This window comes from Crassostrea angulata, chromosome 7, assembly GCF_025612915.1.
Source record: "Crassostrea angulata isolate pt1a10 chromosome 7, ASM2561291v2, whole genome shotgun sequence".
In the NCBI taxonomy this organism is placed as follows: Eukaryota; Metazoa; Mollusca; class Bivalvia; order Ostreida; family Ostreidae; genus Magallana; species Magallana angulata.
This window is the reverse complement of record NC_069117.1, coordinates 47,308,416-47,331,014: the sequence shown is the minus strand read 5'-3', so window position 1 is coordinate 47,331,014 and position 22,599 is coordinate 47,308,416. Positions and strand designations below refer to the sequence as shown.

Below are 22,599 nucleotides of genomic sequence, written 5' to 3'. Positions count from 1 at the left end.
AAAAAAAAGACATATTGTGATATACATGCATGTATTGTACTAGCTAGCTGGTATACGACCAATTCTCACCAAGGACCATTTCTCGCAAGTGCATTGTGACGTCAGTTTATCAACACATATAATTATATTAAAATGACATAACAATGCACTGGCGAGAACTGGTCCCATGCCAGCATATGTATACCGATACCCTATTCAGCTGTCCAAGTGCTTATTAAATACATGTGATTTAATTTTTTTTTTTTAAATATTTATAAGTTTCAAGAAAACACTTGAACACAAAATTTTATGTATAGTAAGTTATGGAAACATGCACCTGCAATAGTTAAGGATCCTGTTATAGTTTATAAGTTCCTGAAATAAGGTATTAAAAGTGTGGGGGGGGGTCCTTTTGGACAAATAAATTAGCAGTGCATGATGGCACTTTTAGTTATATCACAGTAGCTTTCACACGGTTTTACTATATCTGTACATGATAAGTGATATATATCCCTCGTTACATTGGAAATTCATTATTTTTTAATCGAAATCCAATTTTTATCTTTGTTATATCTATTTTTGACAAAGCTTGTCATTAAACTTATTAAAATAAATACACTGAGATCTCGTAATATTGAGATTGTACGATATGTATGTTTCTACTATAAGAAACAAGCGCCTGTGTTTGTAAGGTAAAATGATTTGATAAAACTCAAGACAAGGCTGAAGCAGTTATCTCCATTTACAGGTATCAGTCAGCCCTTTTTTAACAAGAAAACCCCAACAATACAGTAAGGAAATTGTAGTTCTTAGACACGTTACTCTTCATTCATCATTTTGTATACCATCAAAGTCAGATGAATCCCATATCCAGCCTCTTTGACAATGTTGACCATTGCAGACTCACTGAGACTGCAATCTTCTAAAGAGAAAGCGTTTAGGTGCACTTACTTTCAAGCGTTTTAACAACGTCGGTTTTGCCGGGAACTTTGGTGTTTACTTCAGTTTTATTGAGTTTAGGAAATATTGTTAATATTGTAGCGATTTATTCCTAAAACAATATGAGTTTGTGGGTAGACAAACACAGACCTTCGTCATTGAATAAACTTGATTACCATAAAGATCAAGCAACTCTCTTAAAGAAACTGGTGAGTATTTTATTGACTAAACTCTGAAACTTACATTATCTCGAGTTTCCTCTATTTTCTCTATTTTTTCTGAGTACAGCATTAAAGCATATAAAGAAACCTTGAAAATCAATCTCTCACTAAGTATTAAGTTTGTAATTGCAGCCAAACCGGAATTGTATTATATACTTTTTATAAAGGAAGAAAAGAATACAAAGAAATACGTACCCATAAGGCCATTATGTTAACGTTGTACAACTGTAGTACTTTTGCAAAACCTTTAGGAAATGAAAGAGTATCTGAATGTGGTTTCATTATACTTTGAAACTAACCAACAAGTACCAATTCTTTATCTTACATTATAAGTTATGCCCAACAAACCTAACAAAAAGAGTGCAATTTTCTTTCCAGGTTAATGGAGGTGATTTTCCTCACCTGTTGGTCTATGGACCCTCAGGAGCAGGTAAGAAGACACGCATCATGTGTCTTCTGAGAGAGTTGTATGGATCAGGAGTAGAAAAACTTAGAATTGAACAACACAATTTCACAACCCCATCCAACAAAAAGATTGAAATCTCTACCATCTCCAGTAATTACCACATTGAAGTCAATCCCAGGTTAGAATTAACATTAATTATTTAATCTTTTATTATAAATAAGAAACCCAAACAAAATTGTGACAAGTTTTCTTTGCTTAACATGCAAGTTTCATATTAATTGCATCTTTGCTAGCCAAGGGTTTTTGACCTACTCTGAAACTCATGTAGAGGAGAGGATTGTATGGTTGACCCTTGGCTAGCAAAGATGCATTTTGTTGCAGAACTGAATGTCTAATTTAAAACTCATTTAGACTATCTAAACAAGTCAGAAATACTTTTGTTTTTTCCTATTCATATGGTTAGTTTTCTCACTTCTTTATGATGATCCATGGCTCACAACGTTAGGTCCCAAGTCCATTCAGGCTATGGGACCCACCTGCTCATGAAGAAACAGGGCCCTGATATTATGAGGATGATGATTTCTGTTTATTAATTATTCTTTACAGTGATGTAGGAATACAGGACAGGGTTGTTATTCAAGAACTAATCAAGACCGTGGCACAAACAAATAATTTGGATTCTTCACAGAAAGATTTTAAAGGTATGTGTTTGAAATATTTTAATTATTAAACCAAAATGGTTATTTACACCTTTTGAGTCACTATATAAGTAATTTATTTGTACAAAATTGTAAGCTGTTTCCGATGATGTCTTATGTAAGGAATATTTAAAACACTGACTGGTCTGATATCAACAAAAGATGTCAAAGTTCACAAATAACTGTACTAGTCTTACTTTCTCCATTCAGTTGTTCTCTTGACTGAGGTTGATAAGCTGACAAAGGATGCCCAGCATGCTCTTCGTCGTACCATGGAGAAGTACATGTCAACCTGCAGGCTGATCCTGTGCTGTGTGTCCACAAGTAAAGTCATTCCAGCCATTAGAAGCAGGTGCTTGGGAATCAGGGTTGCAGCTCCAAGTATTGATGAGGTATTACCGTATGAATCTTTACATTTGCATGTTATTGAATGGAATTCACCAAAGAAATTGTATAATTGAAGTTTGAATGAATTAATTCAGGCTATTATCAAAAAGAAATTGTCATATTTTTAGTAAGAGTATATTTATGCAGAAGGAAAGAAGAAATGAATTTTCAATGTTTATGGGCAGGAAACATATTGAAAGTTAGGAGAAATAAGCGATAGGAGAATAAAACAATATTATTTCATGTACTGGGTGATAAGGTCTATCAATGCTATGTACCTTAGCTGAAAGCAGGTTAATCAAGGTATAGTATGTTAACCAAACTTCAAATTGAAAAGTGATCTCTTCTTGCTTTTCAGATAACCCAAATTCTGCAGACAGTTTGTAAAAAAGAAGGATGTCCAATACCAACAGAGTTAGCTAAGAGGGTGGCAGAGAAAAGCAAAAGGAATCTCAGGAGAGCACTGCTGATGGCCGAAGCTTGCAAAGTGCAACAGTAAGTCATTACCCGATAGTTAAATCGAATATGTTTATTCCCCATTTATTGAGAAAACAACTTGCTTAAGCTCTTTTACAGAAATTATTTGAGGATTTTTTGGCCATTCAATAGTATTGTGAATTGTGAAACAAAGACCACTTAATTGTTTAAGTCTATGAATGCAAAGTCCAATGTTAGAAGTCCTCAGTGATGACAAGACGGGGCTGATTTATCTCTGATGTCTCCTTCCAGATATTACACGTCTCTCATTAGTTTAAGTCTGAGAGGACTTTGAATTTGCGAAATATTTTTTATGTTGGGCACGCTTGATTTTCCAAAAAGGTGTACACCGTGTAAAGTTTTACAAATCAAGTGCAGTGGTGTGACGTTTAGGTGTACACTTTTCTACACAGGGGCATGTGTTTTTTGGTGTAGCATTGAAACCAATATGGCGGATGAAAGTTATGATTAAAAACTTGACAAATGATTTGAAGTAATATTACAGACTAGAAGTTGCATATAAGTTGTCTTTTGTATGAAAGCCATTAAATTTGAAATGTGTTTATTTTATTGCATTTATATCAGAAAAAAGCCTCGGATTGTTGCGCAGCATCAGATTCTCTTTTAAAACTGCATCCTTTTCCCGCCTTATTTATTCTTAACTTTCCTACACCCTGTAGAGTACACCATTTTAGTGCACTTGATATACAATACAAAATATTTACACTGGTGTACACCAAGTTAAGCTAAACCAAGGATGCTTGTTGTTGAAAATTTTTCTCATGAACACAGAATATACATTTTGATATTGGTATTTTGAAATGGCATTTTGAAGAACTCCATTAAAACCAGACCAGGAGGTTTCAGAGCCAGACTGGGAAGTTTATCTGAGAGAAACAGCAAACATGATTATACAGCAACAATCTCCTCGGCGACTGTTGGAGGTCAGGGGTCGCCTCTATGAACTTCTCACCCACTGCATACCTGCCGACATCATAATGAAGGTAAGTGTGACATTATCATTGCAAACCATGACCAAAATATAAAATTATTAACCTTATGGCAGTAGTTGCATGAGAAGAGAGTTGTAACTCATTAAAATATCAACCTAAGTGAGCATAGTCAGCATCCAACCTATGATGCAACCATTGTAGTGGACAATTGTGAACATGTTGTTTGCTTTTGTTGCACATACAGTGGCAGTATATATTATTCAAACATGTTGAAAATGGTATCTCAAAAATAAGCATGAATATTCAAGATTTCTATCCATTTATATGTGCAAGCAGCTTCTAGGTTAAGGGAGCAATGTGAACACATGACTGTGGCTTGAAATAATGGTGTTTCATTAGCAAAGTGCCTGAAGTCTTGTCTTTCAAAATGTTAAGGAGATTTGCTACAAAAGAAATTGGAAAGATTTTAATTATAACTTAAAATTATTGTGCTCATATATAAAATCTTATAAAAAAAAAAAGAGTTATTAAAAGGATTTAGAGTGACATAGATAAGATGCAAAAATGTTGTGTGTTTGAAAATTTTAATATACCTTTTAATGTACGGATTTTCTTTGTTTAAAGGGATTGCTTCAAGAATTGATCAATAACTGTGACGGAGAACTAAAAACAGAGGTGGTGCAATCTGCTGCATTTTTCCAGCACCGTCTTCAGCTAGGACAGAAGGCAATCTACCACCTTGAGGCATTCGTGGCCAAATTCATGGCCATTTATAAAAGATTTATGGAAGAGAACATTGCTGACCTTTTCTAAGTACAGTATTTGCAATATAAAAACTTGTAATATATGACATGTTGTATAGATGCTGGTGAACAAATAATAAATAAAAGATTTTCACCTTATAATGTGTCTGTTAGATTTTTATTTTTTCAAGAAAAATTATGACTGTTCCTTACATATACTAAGCCTCATTCAAACACGGAAGGGGGGGGGGGGGGGGGTGGGGGGGGGAGGGACATTATAGAAATACTTCAGTTACTCAAAGTAGACACTGACTGAAACTCTTTGGTGAATATGCAGTTATAAAACAGATGTGAGAACCTTGCCAATTGATCATGTACAATAATCTGTGATTACATCACTCAAGATCTTGTTATATGGCAACTTTCAAGTCAAATGTATACTGTACTGTAATAAAAGTGGTTATTTACACATAAAGGGAATTAAGGTGGTATGGGACACTTCCATGTTGTGATGTATTGTGTATTGAAATAAACAACAAAACCAAGTGTAATAATACAAGTACCCGGGTAGTTTCTTTCCCTATTGTCACCTATCAGCATAGCGCAGTGGGTTAGAGGGTTTACAATGAAACTTTAAGTCATGAGTTCGAATCCCACTTAAAGTTTTACAACTTTAACCTCTCCAAATATTTTCAAAAGCTATTTTTTTTTGTTAAATATTGTAAAATTTGAAAATTCTAAACTGGCGAAAGTATTTCAATTATAGTGTACTTTAATCCACATTAATATCGACAAATGTCCCATACCACCCTAATAGTTATGTAGTAAGCTGAAAACTTCATTAAGTATCCCTTCGCATTTGCTAAATCACTCAACCATATTTAATAACAACACATTGGTTTGACTTCAGAAAACGTGTACCAGTACTTCACCCTTCTAACAGTATTTACTAACAACTTCAGCTCTGCATCTCAAAATTGTTCTAAGTTACCGTATCCTTGATCCAGACTATCCAATGGCTGACAAATAATTCTGATAAATATGAGGTCCTTCTCATGATGATATTTTTTATAAGTTCCTAATATGTAGATTCCGATAACATTTGTTCCTATTACTTGTCAATAAAATCAACACTACAGACGCATGTGGAAGTAAATCAGAACACTCTGATTTATGTTTTACAAATCTTTAATGTACTTGTAAGACTTCATACATATTCATGGGAACTTTTAACCTAATTAATAAAATCTATGGATACAAAAAACAAGGCTCTGCTTCAGGTTGTGAGCATTGCCTTGACGGGATTAGTGTGCTTGTATGGGGCACATAGTCTCTAAACTAATTAAACAATCTACCGGTATAATGGAAATGCACCAAAAAATTCATGTACCGGTAAGTTTGACAAAACAACTGAACACAAACTCATCTAATCAAATATTGAACATTCTGAGCAGACAACAATTCCTGCTCTCTTTCTGCATTAACATTCCAGTATGGAGAAATGAGTATTAAAAATGGCCATATATAACAACTGATGATTGTGATTGTGGCTTGATTTCTTAAATGTAACCTGAACTGTAATCAATGATTTTATAGAATCTGAGCTGGAATTCAAAATCATTATGAAAATAACATTGAAAAAATTGATAGATTAATATCAAATTAAATGAAATGGAAACTAGCACTAACTTTGTAATATGGCATGTGTGTATAAAGCTCTTGGCACAAAAAGTTTTCAATAATTTCTTATATAAAAAAACAAATATTAATTGATATACTGCTTTACAAATGAACACTTAAGCCGAAGTACTGAATGAAAAACAATAAAAGAAGCTCATTGGATCAAAGATTCTAAACATTATTCAAAAACAAATCTATCAATTTGATGAATGCTTGGTCTAAAAGCAGAAGGAAATTCAAATAAGCTAGTACCTAAATATCAATAAAAATTGTGAAGCAAAATGCAGCAAAACGTTCAATAAAAAAAAATTATCAAAAATACAATTGCATGGTGATGTAATGTTAAACTCAAACAAAATCTAATTCAAGCTTAGAAATGAAAATCTATAATCATAGAAATATTGTGACAATAAAAATCAATGCATAAGAAATATTTTGTTCATAAAATCAAAGACAGGAAACAACTTGACTCTGTAGATCAGGTGTGGTGGAGGTCCTCTGTATCATTGAGCAGAAATGATGACTGTTTCTCTCCAAAAACTGGAACTGGATGTCAGTCGGAGTGGATGTGAGGTTCAGACTGTTCACAGCCAACAGCTCCTCATCCACATCCCCGAGGGTGAAGACCACTGAGGAGCTGGGGGGAGAGGGTGAGGTAAGCTTGGGGCTACCATATTGTGGATTCCAAGCCCCTGCTGCTAAGTCCTGAGCAGAGAGAGGAGATGGAAGGCCTAAGACAGGACCCGCTCCAATCTGTAGATGAGACAGGTGTTGGCGGACATACTCCGTCAAAGAGGGAGAAGAGGAGGACAAGTGGAGAGAACTCCTGGAGTCGTCTCCCTTTAGCTCTGTCATCTCTTCTCTTTGAGAGTATTGTCTTGGAATTTCTTTTGCTTGAGATTCTGCTTTTTCCTCATTGCTTCCAGAAAATCGATCTGAAACGAAAGGTTCGATTCATATGCATGTGAATGTAAATACCAGTTTCAAATATTGGTTTTTATTGTTCATCACTCTATATAAAACAAAATTATCCAAATAGTGCATTTATCATCTTATTACATGTACTGTAAAATTGAAATAAGAAGATTCAAGATGATACCTAAATCATGTAAAAATTCATCCATTCTGCAGGGTGGATAGTCTCCCTTCCATGGCTTCACAACTTTCTTGGCTTCAATCTCCATTACTTTATCCTCGGCCATTTTATTACCAAGTTGGGCAGATTTCCTGTAGAGCTCCTCTGCTGAGATGGAATCTTCTGGTAAACCTATTGACAAATGAATTGTATACTGAAAAACCAATGCATAAAAGAAAAAATTAATACAGGAATACAATATTTGAAAGTGATACAGTGGTCATAGTGAGAGAGGCCTATTTAAATACAATTTTTTACAAGTCTGTTAGGATGCAACTTTTTTCGATGTTAACTTTCAAGAAAAATTAAACGTGTGTTAATTTTTTATAGGAAAAAGTCCATTTCCTAGGTAATAACTTATAAATACCATAATACCATGAAATTCTAAATCTCTTGTAATAACAGTACATGTTAAGAAAAATGCTTCATACCTCCAATGCCGTACTCGTGAAACACGGCCAGATTGTACAGCGCTCCGTCATGCCCAGACTGGGCAGCCTGGGAGTATAGGTGGGCTGCCTTACACTCGTTGACTTCTACACCCAATCCCTGCTCGTAGCAAATTCCAAGGAAGTACTGCGCCTCAGGATTCTGTGAAAACAACTAGATTTTAATAATGCATACTTTCCAAGCCATACATTTCATATTCAATATTTTAAGGGCAGACACTGTAAATTCCTTATTTAACCCAAGAACCTAATTCTGCTGTTTTGTATCAAATCGCAAGAATATAAAATCGCGATCCCCAATTTTATGTTATAACTTTTATAGTTCAAAACTGCCTGAAAAATAAAAGCAAGATTTTAAAATCTGTGAGGGATGCTTCTCGTGATTTTATGTGGAAATTAATTCCTTGCATTTTATTAGAAATCTACAGAAGTTCTGAAGGCCTTGTGCCTGAGTTTTACCTCTTGTTTTGCAGCCTCACTGAACATTGACGCCGCCTTGTTGTAGTCCTGACTTTCAGTTTCTGTGTAATGTACTCCAAGATATGTCTGAGCCTGAAGTTATAATGTAAACAGATAATACAGTAAGTGAGAAATCAATAGTAAAGAAAACATGTCAATAGAGAGTAATACTTTAAGTAAATATTTCTTGTGGATTAACTTTTTATGATAATTGTATACTGTTAACACATACATATTTTCCAACTACATAATCATATCTGATAATGAAAAAAGATTTATAACAGTGCAATAATAATTGTTATGCATGTAAGCTGAGAAACTTTATCTGGCCCTTTGGATTTCCCGTCATACCTGGGCTAGTCCCTGCTCGGCAGCCCTCTCCATCAGATCGATGGCTTTGCCTGTGTCCTGTTTTACTCCCTCTCCTTCGCCGTACATCAGGGCCAAGTTGTACATGGCCTGGGTGTGGTTCTCAGCCGCGGCCATCTTGTAATACTTGGCAGCCTTAATCAAAATTGTTTCCCCAATGAAATACATTTAACTCATTTCAAATCAAAATCTCTCACTAGGAAACACTGCATGAATAAAATTCATACCAAATGTATACAATATTCAAGAAGCATATTTTAAGACTTTCACTTGATGTTACACTAATGCACTTTCAACCATAGTTTCAACTTATGACCATAATAGTAAAAGAAACATCATTAATTTAGTAATCAATGTGATATAGAATTATTTGTATTAACAAAGAACTCATTTGGAACCATACCTTCCTAGCATCTTTTTTCACTCCTTGACCTGTTTCGTAGCTGAGGCCCAGATTGAACTGTGATCTAGAGTATCCCATCTCGCTGGCCTCTTTCCACATGCTGACTGCATCAGTCATCTCCCCTTTCCTGGCCTTGCGCTGGGCTTGAATGGTTTTAGCTATGGCCACATATTTTTGAACCACATTTTCAAATTCAGCCATCACCTTTGTTAATGGGTCTTCTTTTGTTTTCTACAACAAAGAAAATTTTACATTGTAATGCAGGAAATAAGAGTTTTGTGTTTCTATAGACAATAAGTATGCTTGAAGATTTATGATACCAAGTAAGATGTGGCCTACCCATTCTACTGGGGCCTTTCCACTGTCCTGGATCTCCCCTCTCTGCTCCCCCAATCTCCTGACTGTGGTGGGATGACAAAACACAACCTGGGATATCTGAGAGATAAGGCAGTTCCTGGCACATACAGGCTTTTCCTGTCTCTCTGAGACTTTTTGGTGACATCGTGATATCTGCAGGCTAAGATACACAATCGCACCCTGGAAATGAATGAGGAGATATATCAATAGGATTAAACATTGACATGTTAGATGAATAATTTTCATAGTGAACATGTTTACTACCTACCAATCCCAGGACCCCTAAGGTATCAGATGGAGACAAACTGTTCCACCCCGGTTTGTTGTTCCACCACTCATCGTACCCTCTCTGATCATCTTTCTGCTGGCCGTGAAAATTACTCTGCCTGTTGGTAAATCAAGATAGTACATTTTCAAATGAAGAGAGATTTCAAAACTGAACTTGATCATTGGTGTATTAGAGCCGTTTTAACAAGAGCTTCGACTTTAGGCAGTATGTGACAACTCAGATTTGATGAATGTGAGGTTTACTATTGGCTAAAGTGGTATATTGAATGCGATTAGACTTGTATGACTTCATTCAGAAAAGTATTTTTCAGCTGAAACAACATCAATTTCAGACAATAGAGCATATCTTAGGAAATCCAATTTGAACAGTCTATGAACATTAATGAGATTCTCTTGGCAAAGAATGGGAGTCAATATTTGATAATCAGCAAACTATAGATAGTAACATCCCACTGAACATGCTGAAAGTCTAAGCTCTTGTTAAAACGGCTCTATTTCATAGTGTTGTGTCTTCATTCATCTATGACATTTTTTTTTCAACTTCATCGCATTAATTTGTTGTGTATGAAATTAATAATAATTTTTATAGACAGGAAAACTCAAGGGATAGATTGAATATTTCTATGTTGCTTGATCTATAACTGTGTGCAGAATTGATCCCGAATTCTGAGAACAGAATTTACAGTAGGCCTTATCATAATCCTATCTGACAAGAGCAATGCAAATATTGAACTTATCCTTTGCACTTTTTGTATAACTCACCTGGTTGTGTGGCAGAATCTGGCATGGTTGGTCTTTTTTTCTTCCTCTAAACACGCGGTAGTGGAGAATCGCGGGTTATGAAGGTTCTGCCGTAACGCTGTGGATAAAAGAACACAAACACATGAGAAAAGTAGGTCAAAGTGTCATTTTCAAGAACTTTGGATCAACATTTTGAGTCAAAGTTCCTATCTTGAATAATTTTATTCTTAGATTTTGGATTTAATTCATTTTTAATGAACTACTTTCTACGACGTATTAGAGACAAATTTTCTTACATCCCGCGGGATCACATGTGTCATTAGGATATCAATAGAACTGACATTTATGTTTATGCGTCGTCCTTGAAGATTTACAGGTAAAAATTTTTAGGTTATGTATTGCGTCATTATTAAACAATGGATAAGTAATGATGTCTGTATATTTACCTCGTGGAATCCCACATATCCACCTCCACATGACTCTTTGGGGCTACATAATCAAAGAAAACAAAATGCTTTTTCAAGTTCTTGTTTTCGCCACCATTTATTTTCCCCTTTACGTCATCTTCGCCTCATTTCTTGGTCTTTTCTTCTGAGTCTACCAAAAGTCAAGATGATTCCGAATGTAAAAAAAATTCCAATGAGGGAAGCACCCGATCTATTTATAGCATGTAATAAGAGCAGGATAGGTCGTGCCAAGCTTATTCGAACCAAATATCGTTCTGGAAAAATCCATTTTCCCCGTTTTCACAAATCATTAGTTTGGCCATTTTCCTGGACAAATAACTCAAAAAAAAGTGTGGTGATATAAGGTACCTTCCATGTACCACTTGCTGGGACATTGATGTCTTTTTCATATAATTCTGGTTTTTACTCTGAAATCAACAAAGCCCATGCCATTCTAAAGTTTCTGTAAAAACATACATGCATTAAATTATTACATCTATAGGTTTGGTCTCTCGGAGAGTCTCCTGCTGTGTCCATCCCCCACCCCACCCCCAAAAGACACCTTTTTGTCTTCTCTGGATACTTTTTAAAAAAAATCAATTTTTCTCATTATAACCAGGTGTATTTTTTAAGAATTTCAATAACTTTCCAAGCTTCGCTTCAGGCAAATTATAACTATTATAGGCTTGACTATGATATTTGTACGCCAGCTATTCCGACCGAACCGAATCATGTTAAATTATCAAATGCAATCGAGATGTTAGAACCCTTCAAGAAATTATACACGTAGGAGTATTAATGGAATTGATATTTTTTGCTGTATTGAATAAAACATGTAGTTACATGTATTTATGATATAGCCTACAAGTCCAAACCTTTAAATTCCTCATAATGGAACAAATGCATATTTTTTAAGAGTTTCAGTAACGTCGTGGAATAAATATCTAAATGAAAATGCACAAAAACCTCTCATAAACTGTAGTCTAGTGTTAGGTTCATCGCTCTCTTTAGGGTTTATATAAGTACATGTATGCATGTAATACTCTAGACTTAGTCACAGATACTAAGTAATTATATGATTATATGTACTGTTAAATGAAAAAAAGGGTTTATGTAAGTACCCCCTCTTCACCATCCATGTTAAGTAGAGAGTTCTTATAATATTGTAGCATTATAATAAAACAAGACGAAAACGTCTTTCAACATCAACCCAGGTTCATTCTGTTCAGTTTGCCTCTGAATTACAAAATAACAAAGATAACGCAGATGCCAGTGCAATTTTTTTTAATCAAAATCAAATATTGAACATAAATAACATTTGTTTAATTAATTCTGTTTAGAATTTAAGAAGGAGAAATGAAAATTTACCTTAACCAATGCCAAACAGGGTCTCTGCCCAAGTCAAGGCTTCCTGATCCGCATTGCTTCTCACAAACTTTCTTTGTGAGAAGCGGTGCGCATCAGAAACCTTTGACTTGGGAAGATGAAAAAGGGGAGAGGGGAGAGCTTGGTCCGTGCACCAACAATAGAGTCCCTCGAATGAATTTATACACTTACAGACAATAGACTTTTTAAAAATAACAATAGATAGGGCATCAATATATAGTCTCAAAATATAAACAAACTATAAATTTCCGGAATCAAACATATACAAATACATACAGATATTACCACAATAGCTCCAACTTTTACAGCAATAATAAATTTTTCGGTTCAGTGGATGAGAGGTTGTGTCGAGAAAAAAAACAACAACCCAAGCATAGGGTGTATTTACAGTGTATATGTATGGTGTATGCGTGCAAATGGATAATGAGGTGTATGTATATGATTGATTGATTGATTAATTGATTAATTGTAGGATGGTTGACAAGTTTCTGAACTGCCTCCGTGCCAAACCCACTGCCAAATATGCGCTAATCTGTTTCCCTTGGGCCGGTGGAGGATCTAACTTTTATGCACAGTGGGGGAAAAATCTTCCTGACACTATAGAGGGTGAGTGCACGTGAATGTATGAAATACTTGCGTCCTTCCGAATAGAACAAACTCAAAGATATACATGTATTGTTTTAGTTTGTGGGGTCACTCTACCAGGGCGTGAATCTCGTTTTGGAGAACCATGTTCAACAGACGCCAAACAAATTGTAAAGGACACATGTTCTGCAATCCTGAACAGGTACCCGGATAAAGACCTAGTCTTCTGGGGTCACAGGTAAATAAGACTCTGGGATTTATTTATATTGAGAAAGCAAATCCAGCGTACAGTATTGGAAAAATGAAGTGATTCACTGACCGTGTAGTAAAGCTTTGATTTTGATGATGAAATACAGATAGTATTTCAAGACATAATTTACTTCTTTGTTACTTGTCTAACTTCACCCCCCCCCCCCCAAAAAAAAAAAACAACAACAAAAAAACCAACCCAACATACGCAAGGTTGGCCTTGACTCCTTTTTATCTATTAATACCAATGTCAAGGTTAAATGGCTCAATTAAGGTAACTGCACTACCCATTTCTAATAGAACCATTTTAACAAGAGCTTGGACTTTGGGGGTAGTTGTGTCAATTGGCAATGTGACGTAGGCATGTCTTTTTCATTGCTGGCCACTCAGTCACGGCTCTTTGAAATCAACAAGATTTGTCTGACTTTCGAAACAAGGCCACGCAATCGGTGTATATTTCGCCGGAAACCAGCGTCATGTTAATTTGTTTTGACGCAAGAAATGGAAAGTTACATCCTACTGAAAGTCCAAGGCCTTGTTAAAATGGTTCTATAGTCCGAACGGTGTACCATGTTATATGACAAGCATGTTTACAAAACCATTCGCTGGACGGTCTATAATCAAACGAAGATACTGACATACTGAATCAAAATTATCCATAATACATATATCAAGATGAAGGGCAGAGGAGGTAGATCTCGGATTTAAGATCTGGTACTGTCAGCTAATAAGGCGAGGGATGTAGGGGGGGGGGGGGGGTCGAGGCTTCCTGTGGCCTCCAGTGGGAATAGAGCTTTGCATGAGTTGAGACCAAGGGGCAAGGCTTTTAGACAAAAGTCAAAATTTCAATCATTAATTCTTCAAATATACTTATTAATCCTTGGATGATGTTCGAAAGATGAGAGGCGAATTAGTCGGATGAGATACCGACAGAAGGACTCTGGTAGGAATCCAGAAAATCGTAATACATTAATTGACTTTTTTTCTCCAAAAATCGTTCTCTGTGACGTACAGTTAACCATGTCTCCGTCTCCATATTTAGTCCTGTTGTAATTTAAGTATGATGTAAATAGAATAAATTTCAATTAAAAAACGCATGGAGAAATTACTCACAATACATATTTACTTAACAGGCTCAGTGGTTAGAGTTTGAAAGGCTTAATATATATATATATATATATATATTTCAACTTTTAAGATAAAAGCTCGATATATATATATATATATATATATATATATATATATATATATATATATATATATATATATATATATATATATATATATATATATATATATATATATATATATATATATATATATATATATATATCGAGCTTTTATCTTAAAAGTTGAAAGTTCAATGCCACGAAAAATTTCAATAGTGTTTGAAACTATTCAACTCTTCAAACCGACTATAGTTTGAAATTGTGGTTTTGAATACTTCCATTATTTATGCAATAAATTTAAATGAAAATATTAAAAATTAGAAATTTTATTAAAGGATTTAATAACTAGGCATTTGTGCCATTTTACAAACACAATATTTATTCTGTGTTTCTTTTTAGTATGGGAGCACTCTTCAGTTTTGAAACTGCTCTCTTGATGAAGAAATTACATCATAAAGAACCAGTGAGAATGTTTTGTTCGGGAGTTTCGGCGCCACATGTAAGTTAATCAAATTGGTCTGTGCATGCGTGAAATGATCAAAACAGTCGTGGAAAAAAACGTTATCCACTTATATCATCTTCAAACAATTTTACTATTTATAGACCCCGGAAAGGAAAAGCTTGGGATCAAAAGTTGCGGACATGTCTGATTCAGAGTTTATAGAATTCTTGAAAAGGCTTGGTACATACTGCTTTGGATCCTGAAATTTTTTGATAGTTAAATATAACTAATGCACCTGCTTTCAAAGCTTGCGCGACCGTTGATAAATCAGATATACATACCTTTCTTCTATAACACACAGGGGGGACCCCAGAACAGATGATATCAGACCCCGAGATGATGAAACTTTTCTTACCTCCTCTCAGGGCAGATTACACGATGCTTGCAGGTTTCAGGTAAAAAAACCATCAAAATTCCATCAAATTCCTTTATACACACTTGCTTTATATATTGACAAGAGCGTTTTCATTTTTTTTTTTCAGTTCTGAAGTCTGTGGAACAGACCCGCCCTTTTCTTGTCCTATACATGTATTTGACGGTCAAGACGACGTCAAACATAATTTAGAAGGTATTATATTTGTCTTTTAAAATAATAAATAAAGATGTAATAACAATCAACTACGGTACGAAAGCCGAGAAGGATCATTCGAGATTCGAGATTCGAAATACGAGATTCGAAATACGAGATTCGAGATTCGAAATTCGAGATTCAATATCTAAATTAACCAATCAAATCATGGATCTGAAACCTGTATCCTAGCAACATCAAACTGTTCTAAATAAAGATCATTCGTACAAATAAATGTCTTTATAGCTCTTAATAAATGCTATGTTCACTTCTCCCTACCTAACTAAATAATTATGTGTATTTACTTTTACACAGAATATCTAAGTAGACTAGTAATAATGCAGTGTGCTTCGCGGATCTAAGTGATTTTGTTTGCCCTGGTGCATTTCCACCTGATGCGTTTGAACCCTGGGGTATTTCACCACCACTAATAGTTTAAAACCCGGGTTTATTCACCCCTTTTGTGTAAAAATGCGGTTATGGTAGAGAACTTCATAAGCGTAGCTAATTTTTTCTGTAGGGGGTCCTAGGCCAATTTTAAAAAAATTTACTATGTAAATTTAATAAGCTCCAATTTTCCCGAGGAGGGGGTCCAGATCCCCTGACCCCCTCCTTTCTAGATCCCCGCATGAAGATTAGTACATTTATCTAAATAATCTAAATATAAATAACCTGTCCCGTTTCACTAATAAATATAAGCATTACTTATCGTTTTTATGTATGCATACAGTGATACACTAGTACTATGATTATAAACAAATCATTGAGATATTATCACATTATACGGAATTATTAATAAATACAATTTTTTTTTCCTTTTCCTCAGTAAACAACTTATTATGAGTCTTACTTTTGGAATTGTTTTCAATATAGAAGGATACCTACTCTCTACAATTAAAGGTAGGGATGATAGGGTGCCAATTTGTTCACATTGCCGATTTCTTGTGCAGAGAACAGTAAAACTTTTTAAAAATTTGATTGTGCATGAATATTTCAAAATTAATTGTTGTACATGTATTTTGTTATAATTCATTCATTGATATATCAATAAGAAAGATTAAAAGCATATGTTTCACAGCCAAGCTAAGTTTCTCTGTAGTTTCCTACCCCCCCCCCCCCCCCGCACCAAAATTGACAATAATAACATATGAGTCATACAAATGTTTACTTTTTTTGTAAGTAAATCTCTAAGGATGTAAATAAGCACTGCAAACAAAGATGTGTGTATTTAATATACTACTACATTACACTTAGCCAGATCAAATGTAATCAGGATGAAGCTACAAGGGGTGAGTGGTGCAAATTTACCAATTTGTCGCCATACACACAGAACACCAAATAAAGAAACTGTGAGTGGTGTGTGGAATGCATAAAAGATGGCGGCAAATTATCTCAAATAATCAGTGCAAAAACCAACAAATAGACTGTTATTTGTTACATATCCTGCAAAAACATTGATAAAAAATGTTATCGTCCCATAACATAGCCGATTAAGTTAATGTGTACATATGGTCAACGTACATGTAATTCTAATATACAAGAAGGCGGACGTATCAGGCGGGGATCCAGAAAATTAAATTTCAAAAATGATCGGTTGAATTACATTAAATGCTTTGAAAATTGTTTTAAACTATCGCACGGGTCAAAATGCATGATAGAAGCTATGTACAGTGTAATTTGAAACTTTCATTTTATATCAATATGTAGTATTACCTATTATAACAAATGAGAGTATAGCACAACTGCCACAAGCAATACATGTCCTTTACCGGCACCACCTCCCTCCCCATAAAAAAATGAAACAATTGTCGTTTTATTTGCTAAAATGTGTGTGGTTCAAGATTTTTCTAAAGGACATACCCGATTAGAATTGAAAAAGAGTCGTACCTTTAAAACTAATTTTGTCAATTTTTTTTAGATTCATTTGGTTATATTTTGGTCCATTTGGGTAAATAGATGCACCAGCGCAGCTCTTATTTATATATAATCAGGCCATAAATTCAAAATATTTTCAAAAATTTATAGCTTTAAATCCAGTGGATGAAAAAAAGGAAAGCAAGTCGAACTCGATGAGTGCTAATACCTGTGTTGAATGAATGGTACAGTAGGATATGCGCAAAAAAGTCCCGTCTACTCTCTCCTACCCTATATTTATTGGAATATTAAATCCGATTATAAGAGTCAAATTAAAAATCAAGTACGGATATGTACCTGTTTATCAAAAGTAAAACTACTCATAATTTATCTACAGTGCATCGTTATGGAGCTACACAAAAAGTTTTATATTAATTTGCCGATCGAGCCAAATAAAAAAAACCTGGAAAACGAAGAGAAAACAAAGTGGGGACAGAATAATTGGCAAACTAATTAGGACTTTATAGCCCCCCCCCCCCCCCCTTGAAATGTATATACTGAAAACAGATTATTGGAGTACAACATCCGCACACAATTTAAAGAAAATTTCATGTTTTTTTTTATCATTTTCGCTAGCTAATGTAAGACATCACAAATACCCCAAACCCCCTCACGGAAAAGGAAATGCTAGGTGATGAGAGAGAGAGAGAGAGAGAGAGAGAGAGAGAGAGAGAGAGAGAGAGAGAGAGAGAGAGAGAGTCGATGTAAATCACAGGTGCGCTTACACCGTTAAAATTAAAGCTTGCTTGTTGGTCTGCCCTATCCTAGCTACCTCCTCTCTTTTCTCCTTTTAGAGGCTTAATTATTGTCTATATATGCTTGTAACAAATCAAATCAATTTCAAATTCTAAATCAAAACTGAATTTGACACTACAAAACTCTCTCTGTGTCTGTCTGTCTGTCTGTCTGTCTGTCTCTCTCTCTCTCTATCTCTCTCTCTCATATATCGACAATGGCATTGCCATACCCTACAGTACACTATTCTTATCTGGATTTTTGTCTTTGAGGTTGTAAATCATTATATCTTTTATGGTTTAAAACTTTATCATAACCTATATTTTGACATGTCGATTATTTCATTGAGTTTCGTTTCATAGCTAAAACATTTAGATTAAACAGATCTTTCTTCGCGAGCCGATTTTTACACAGTTGGGGCGAATACACTTCGGGTTAAAATTGTTCGGGGGGAAATACATACAGGGCAAACAAAACCACTTAGATTCGCAAAGCCAACAGTGTTATTTCTAATTTAATTGTTTATACTGTGTGGGGTTAATTCATCAATGTTAATTTAACCATGTTATAACCACTATATAAGAGCTATTAAGACATTTATTTGTAGGAAAGAGCATGTACGAATGATCTTTATTTAGAACAGTTTGATGTTGCTAGGATACAGGTTTCAGATCCATGATTTGATTGGTTTATTTAGATATAGAATCTCGAATTTCGAATCTCGAATCTCGTATTTCGAATCTCGTATTTTGAATCTCGAATCTCGAATGATCCTTCTCGGCTTTCGTAACTACGTGTTATACAGTCGACTTCACTTGCTTAGTCAGTCATTAATTTTATGTGCTCTCTTTTATACTTTTTGGTAATGCCAAATCTATTTCAGTTTTGGTAACTGTTTAAGGTAGAGAGCTTATAACTTATTTTTTCCAACACCATACAACTTTGTCTAAAAGAATAAAAGAAATAAACAGCATATAGAGGTTTAATTTTAAATCAGGGTGGTTTACTACCCCTTGAAATAGGTTCTCAAATATGTTGAAATTTACTAGATTATTAATTATAGGTAGGAATTATATAAGCCGCAAAAATATGTTATTTTGGATAAAATATTTTGATTTTTAAAAATTTAATGTAGTAAATATATATGAACAGATTTGAACCCGTGATCTGCGATTCGCAAACCGTAACTTTATCCACTGCGCTATGATGATCGATTGATACGACAAATTTAACAAAACCATCAACTCGCCATCTTGTGACGTAATGTCCTAAAAAGTGTAACGGTCGTGAGTGAGCTACCTTAACCCATCACATTGTGACTGTCAGTCATTAATGTGGGTGATACGATTGTATAATTTTACTTTTAACTTGTTAATCACGTGATACATGATCATTTCAGCATGGAAGGATATGACTTCAGGAGAGACATCGATCCAGTATCTGCCCGGGGGTCACTTCTACCTCAAAGAAGCAGCCAATCAAAGCTTCCTCATCTCATACATTTCCAAAACTCTCGTTTGATTGGTGAACTCACGATCTCAAGTTGCCATATTGGAACTCTTTTGTATTTAATGAAATCACGTACAATAGCAATAAAAATGTGTCATATCTAGATTAATTTTATCTTATTTTCACCCAGTTATGCATCTTCAAAAATCCCATTCATCACTCTGTGATATTCAAGATGACTTGCCAGAGCCGAAATATTTTTGTGCCTTTCAGACAAATTGAATTGGAATCTGACAAAAACAGATGATTGATGCAAGGGAAAAAACCTAATTGCGCACATGTGTGTTGATTTCTTCCTGTTCTTCCAAAACCTTACAACGATTGAATGCGTGGATTTGCTAACAAATATCAGAGTCACCATCGTTCAATAATCGAATATAAACGGTCGCTAATTTTTCTCTCTCTCCGTGTTTCGGTTGAAACTGTTCTGTAATTGAGCAACTTGAGCAGCAGCTGGGAAACGTTCACTTTGGGGAGATTTCAGATATTTTCTTTTGGTGATGGTTCTTTAATCACCGCCGCATGTGAGCAGGACTCCCCTGATGTTGAAAAAAAATTTTGCTCGGTGATAAGTAACCGTGTAATGTATACATAAAATGCGCGTGCTGGGGCAAGGGCAAACAAGTTATTATAAAGGAATTGTGCAAAACTAAAGTACTTGAAAAAGGTAAGCAATCGCTAATGTTCTGTTCTGATTGTTGTAATTATTCACTTAATTTCTAGGATTACATGGCTAACCGGTACCAAATTAAAACAAAACGATTGCCTTTTCCATTTGAAACCGCATAGATTTTCATAATACCTATTATTAGTAACATAATATCTTTAATGTATATGTATATATTTATTTGATTAAAAAACTGTAAGTCACATTAGCCACTATGTGCCAAATAAAGTTTATTATCATCAGCGGCTTGAAATAAAAAATACCGGCAATAAATATTATATACATTAAAACAATTTATTATGCATGAAAACCTCCAGATGTTTGACATATTGCTGGGTTTTAGCATAACTAAATATGTTTTCTATCTTTTCTATAAATCGTGTAACCTAAACCAAATATTTTTTGTGATTTCATGTATAAAATCGATCGTAAAAATGGCAAAAGTCGTGCCTTTTATATAGTATGTATGTAATAGTAAACTAACTTTTATTAAATATTTTTTTTTAGATTCGTAACGCAAGACGGTATGATTCTGTTAACTCTTGCGATTGCCTTATTTATGTTCACCATGAAGTCATTCGCTGACTTCCGTTGCCCCGTTCTGGAGAAGCAGACGTCATGCACGTGCCGAGAAGACGTCTGGTGGAACAATGACAGACTGACCATCGTGAACTGCAGCCATGCAAATCTAAAAACGATGCCTAATTTATCATCCCTGTCAAACCGCAACGTGACAAAGCTTTTACTGCGCGGAAACAATATATCTTCAATCTCCCTATCGGATTTGGGTTTTAAGAACATCACAGAGCTAGATTTAAGCAAAAACACATTGGAGAACCACGCCATCGGGGCTCTCTCACAGCTTGCACCCTATATAACAAAGCTCAATTTGGCACGCAATCGAATAGTCATCGATCAAGACTTAATGTTCATGAAAGATTTAAGTGTTTTAACAGAGCTTATAATGGATTCAAATATGATCCATAATTATCAAAATGATGTCCAGGTCCTCCCAAATGACATTTTCAGAGATCTGCGTTTACACTCGCTTCGCAAACTGAGTTTGAGTTCCTGCGGAATCACTTCCATAGGGCCGCGGGCATTCGTCGGGTTGGAATCAATCAAAGAGATCGATCTCACCTATAATTATTTAGAAAATGTGCCATCGGCATTGTCACATCTGCGAAATCTGCAAAAGCTATTCCTGGGTGGAAACGACATATCAACAATAGCAACAAACAGTTTTCACTCTTTGACAAGTTTGGAAAAAATAGTTCTAGACTACAACGAACTGTCTTCGATAGAAAATGGCGCCTTTGCAGGACTGGAAGAGAGTCTCAAAGAACTCGAGCTTCATGGTAATTATCTACAACAGATACCGTCTGCCGCGTTGAAACCACTGAGGAAACTTCTGTTTTTAAAAATATCAAAAAACGACATCAGAACCATCCACAATGCATTTCAGGGCAATTACCAGCTAGACATGCTATATCTTGACAGCAACCCACTGACCTTTACCAAAACTACATTCCAGGGACTAGAAAATTCGCTAGAGACTTTGTTTCTGAGGGAAGTAGGGATGACAAGTATACCCGTGTCTTCTCTAGCCCCTCTCAAAATGCTATCATACTTGGACGTATCTCATAACCATTTCCATCGGCAAACGTTTGATACCAGTTTATCTACTTTATCAATTAAAACTCTGGTCATGAGTAATAACAGCCTCGTGCACATATCTCCCTCAGCATTCTCAAACATGCGACACTCGATTGGACTCGACTTAGACAACAATAATATATCGGACATTTCATTTATTGTCCATGCACCCCTATGCTCTTTCAGTTACGTAGATATAACGGGTAATCCACTCGAATGCGATTGTGACGTTGAAGAAATTTTGCACAGTGGCACCATTTTTGACATGGGATTAACAGGTTTTTGCAAACTACGTAATACTGTGTATGAGCTTGGAAGCTCTAAACTTGAGGAACAGCTACATGGGTTTTGTAACAGGAGTGAAAGGATAGTTTGGTGCCCAGGAAAGTTCGAGTCGAATCGTGCGGTGCAATCAAACGCAGGATTAACTTTGATGAATGTGTGGATATGCTTTGTTTCTGTTCTCCTTAACAAGAGCTACAAATAAAATAAATCATGACACAAGAACAATAGATAAGGATAAAGCAAT

At 35.1% G+C, this 22,599-nt stretch overlaps 4 protein-coding genes across 5 annotated transcripts; 3 read left to right on the top strand and 1 right to left on the bottom strand.

Moving 5' to 3' along the window:
- Positions 1 to 1,010: 1,010 nt before the first annotated feature.
- On the top strand, positions 1,011 to 4,965 carry LOC128191509 (replication factor C subunit 3-like). Its single transcript, XM_052863611.1, has 7 exons — positions 1,011 to 1,127; positions 1,518 to 1,723; positions 2,152 to 2,246; positions 2,454 to 2,635; positions 2,989 to 3,125; positions 3,943 to 4,111; positions 4,685 to 4,965. Exons 1-7 carry the CDS (start codon positions 1,041 to 1,043, stop codon positions 4,871 to 4,873), a joined length of 1,065 nt encoding a protein of 354 aa, XP_052719571.1. The 5' UTR covers positions 1,011 to 1,040; the 3' UTR covers positions 4,874 to 4,965.
- A 1,380-nt stretch (positions 4,966 to 6,345) lies between these two features.
- LOC128191505 (uncharacterized) lies at positions 6,346 to 11,291 on the bottom strand. The gene is made up of 10 exons (XM_052863605.1): positions 11,131 to 11,291; positions 10,706 to 10,802; positions 9,924 to 10,041; positions 9,638 to 9,835; positions 9,299 to 9,529; positions 8,878 to 9,030; positions 8,527 to 8,619; positions 8,050 to 8,209; positions 7,583 to 7,750; positions 6,346 to 7,418 (listed from the first exon to the last, which is right to left on the bottom strand). The coding sequence occupies exons 1-10, from the start codon at positions 11,159 to 11,161 to the stop codon at positions 6,931 to 6,933; spliced, it is 1,737 nt and encodes a 578-aa protein (XP_052719565.1). The 5' UTR covers positions 11,162 to 11,291; the 3' UTR covers positions 6,346 to 6,930.
- LOC128191508 (S-acyl fatty acid synthase thioesterase, medium chain-like) lies at positions 10,701 to 19,852 on the top strand. Of its 2 annotated transcripts, none has more exons than XM_052863610.1 (8): positions 10,701 to 10,835; positions 12,989 to 13,122; positions 13,201 to 13,339; positions 14,919 to 15,018; positions 15,123 to 15,201; positions 15,323 to 15,416; positions 15,504 to 15,589; positions 19,638 to 19,852. In XM_052863610.1, the coding sequence occupies exons 2-8, from the start codon at positions 12,990 to 12,992 to the stop codon at positions 19,757 to 19,759; spliced, it is 753 nt and encodes a 250-aa protein (XP_052719570.1). In that variant the 5' UTR covers positions 10,701 to 10,835; position 12,989; the 3' UTR covers positions 19,760 to 19,852. The 2 variants fall into 2 exon arrangements, with proteins under 2 accessions (XP_052719570.1, XP_052719569.1); XM_052863609.1 differs by lacking the exon at positions 10,701 to 10,835 and adding an exon at positions 10,910 to 11,060.
- A 75-nt stretch (positions 19,853 to 19,927) lies between these two features.
- LOC128191506 (insulin-like growth factor-binding protein complex acid labile subunit) lies at positions 19,928 to 22,561 on the top strand. The gene is made up of 2 exons (XM_052863607.1): positions 19,928 to 20,414; positions 20,922 to 22,561. The coding sequence occupies exon 2, from the start codon at positions 20,941 to 20,943 to the stop codon at positions 22,555 to 22,557; it is 1,617 nt and encodes a 538-aa protein (XP_052719567.1). The 5' UTR covers positions 19,928 to 20,414; positions 20,922 to 20,940; the 3' UTR covers positions 22,558 to 22,561.
- Positions 22,562 to 22,599: the final 38 nt, after the last annotated feature.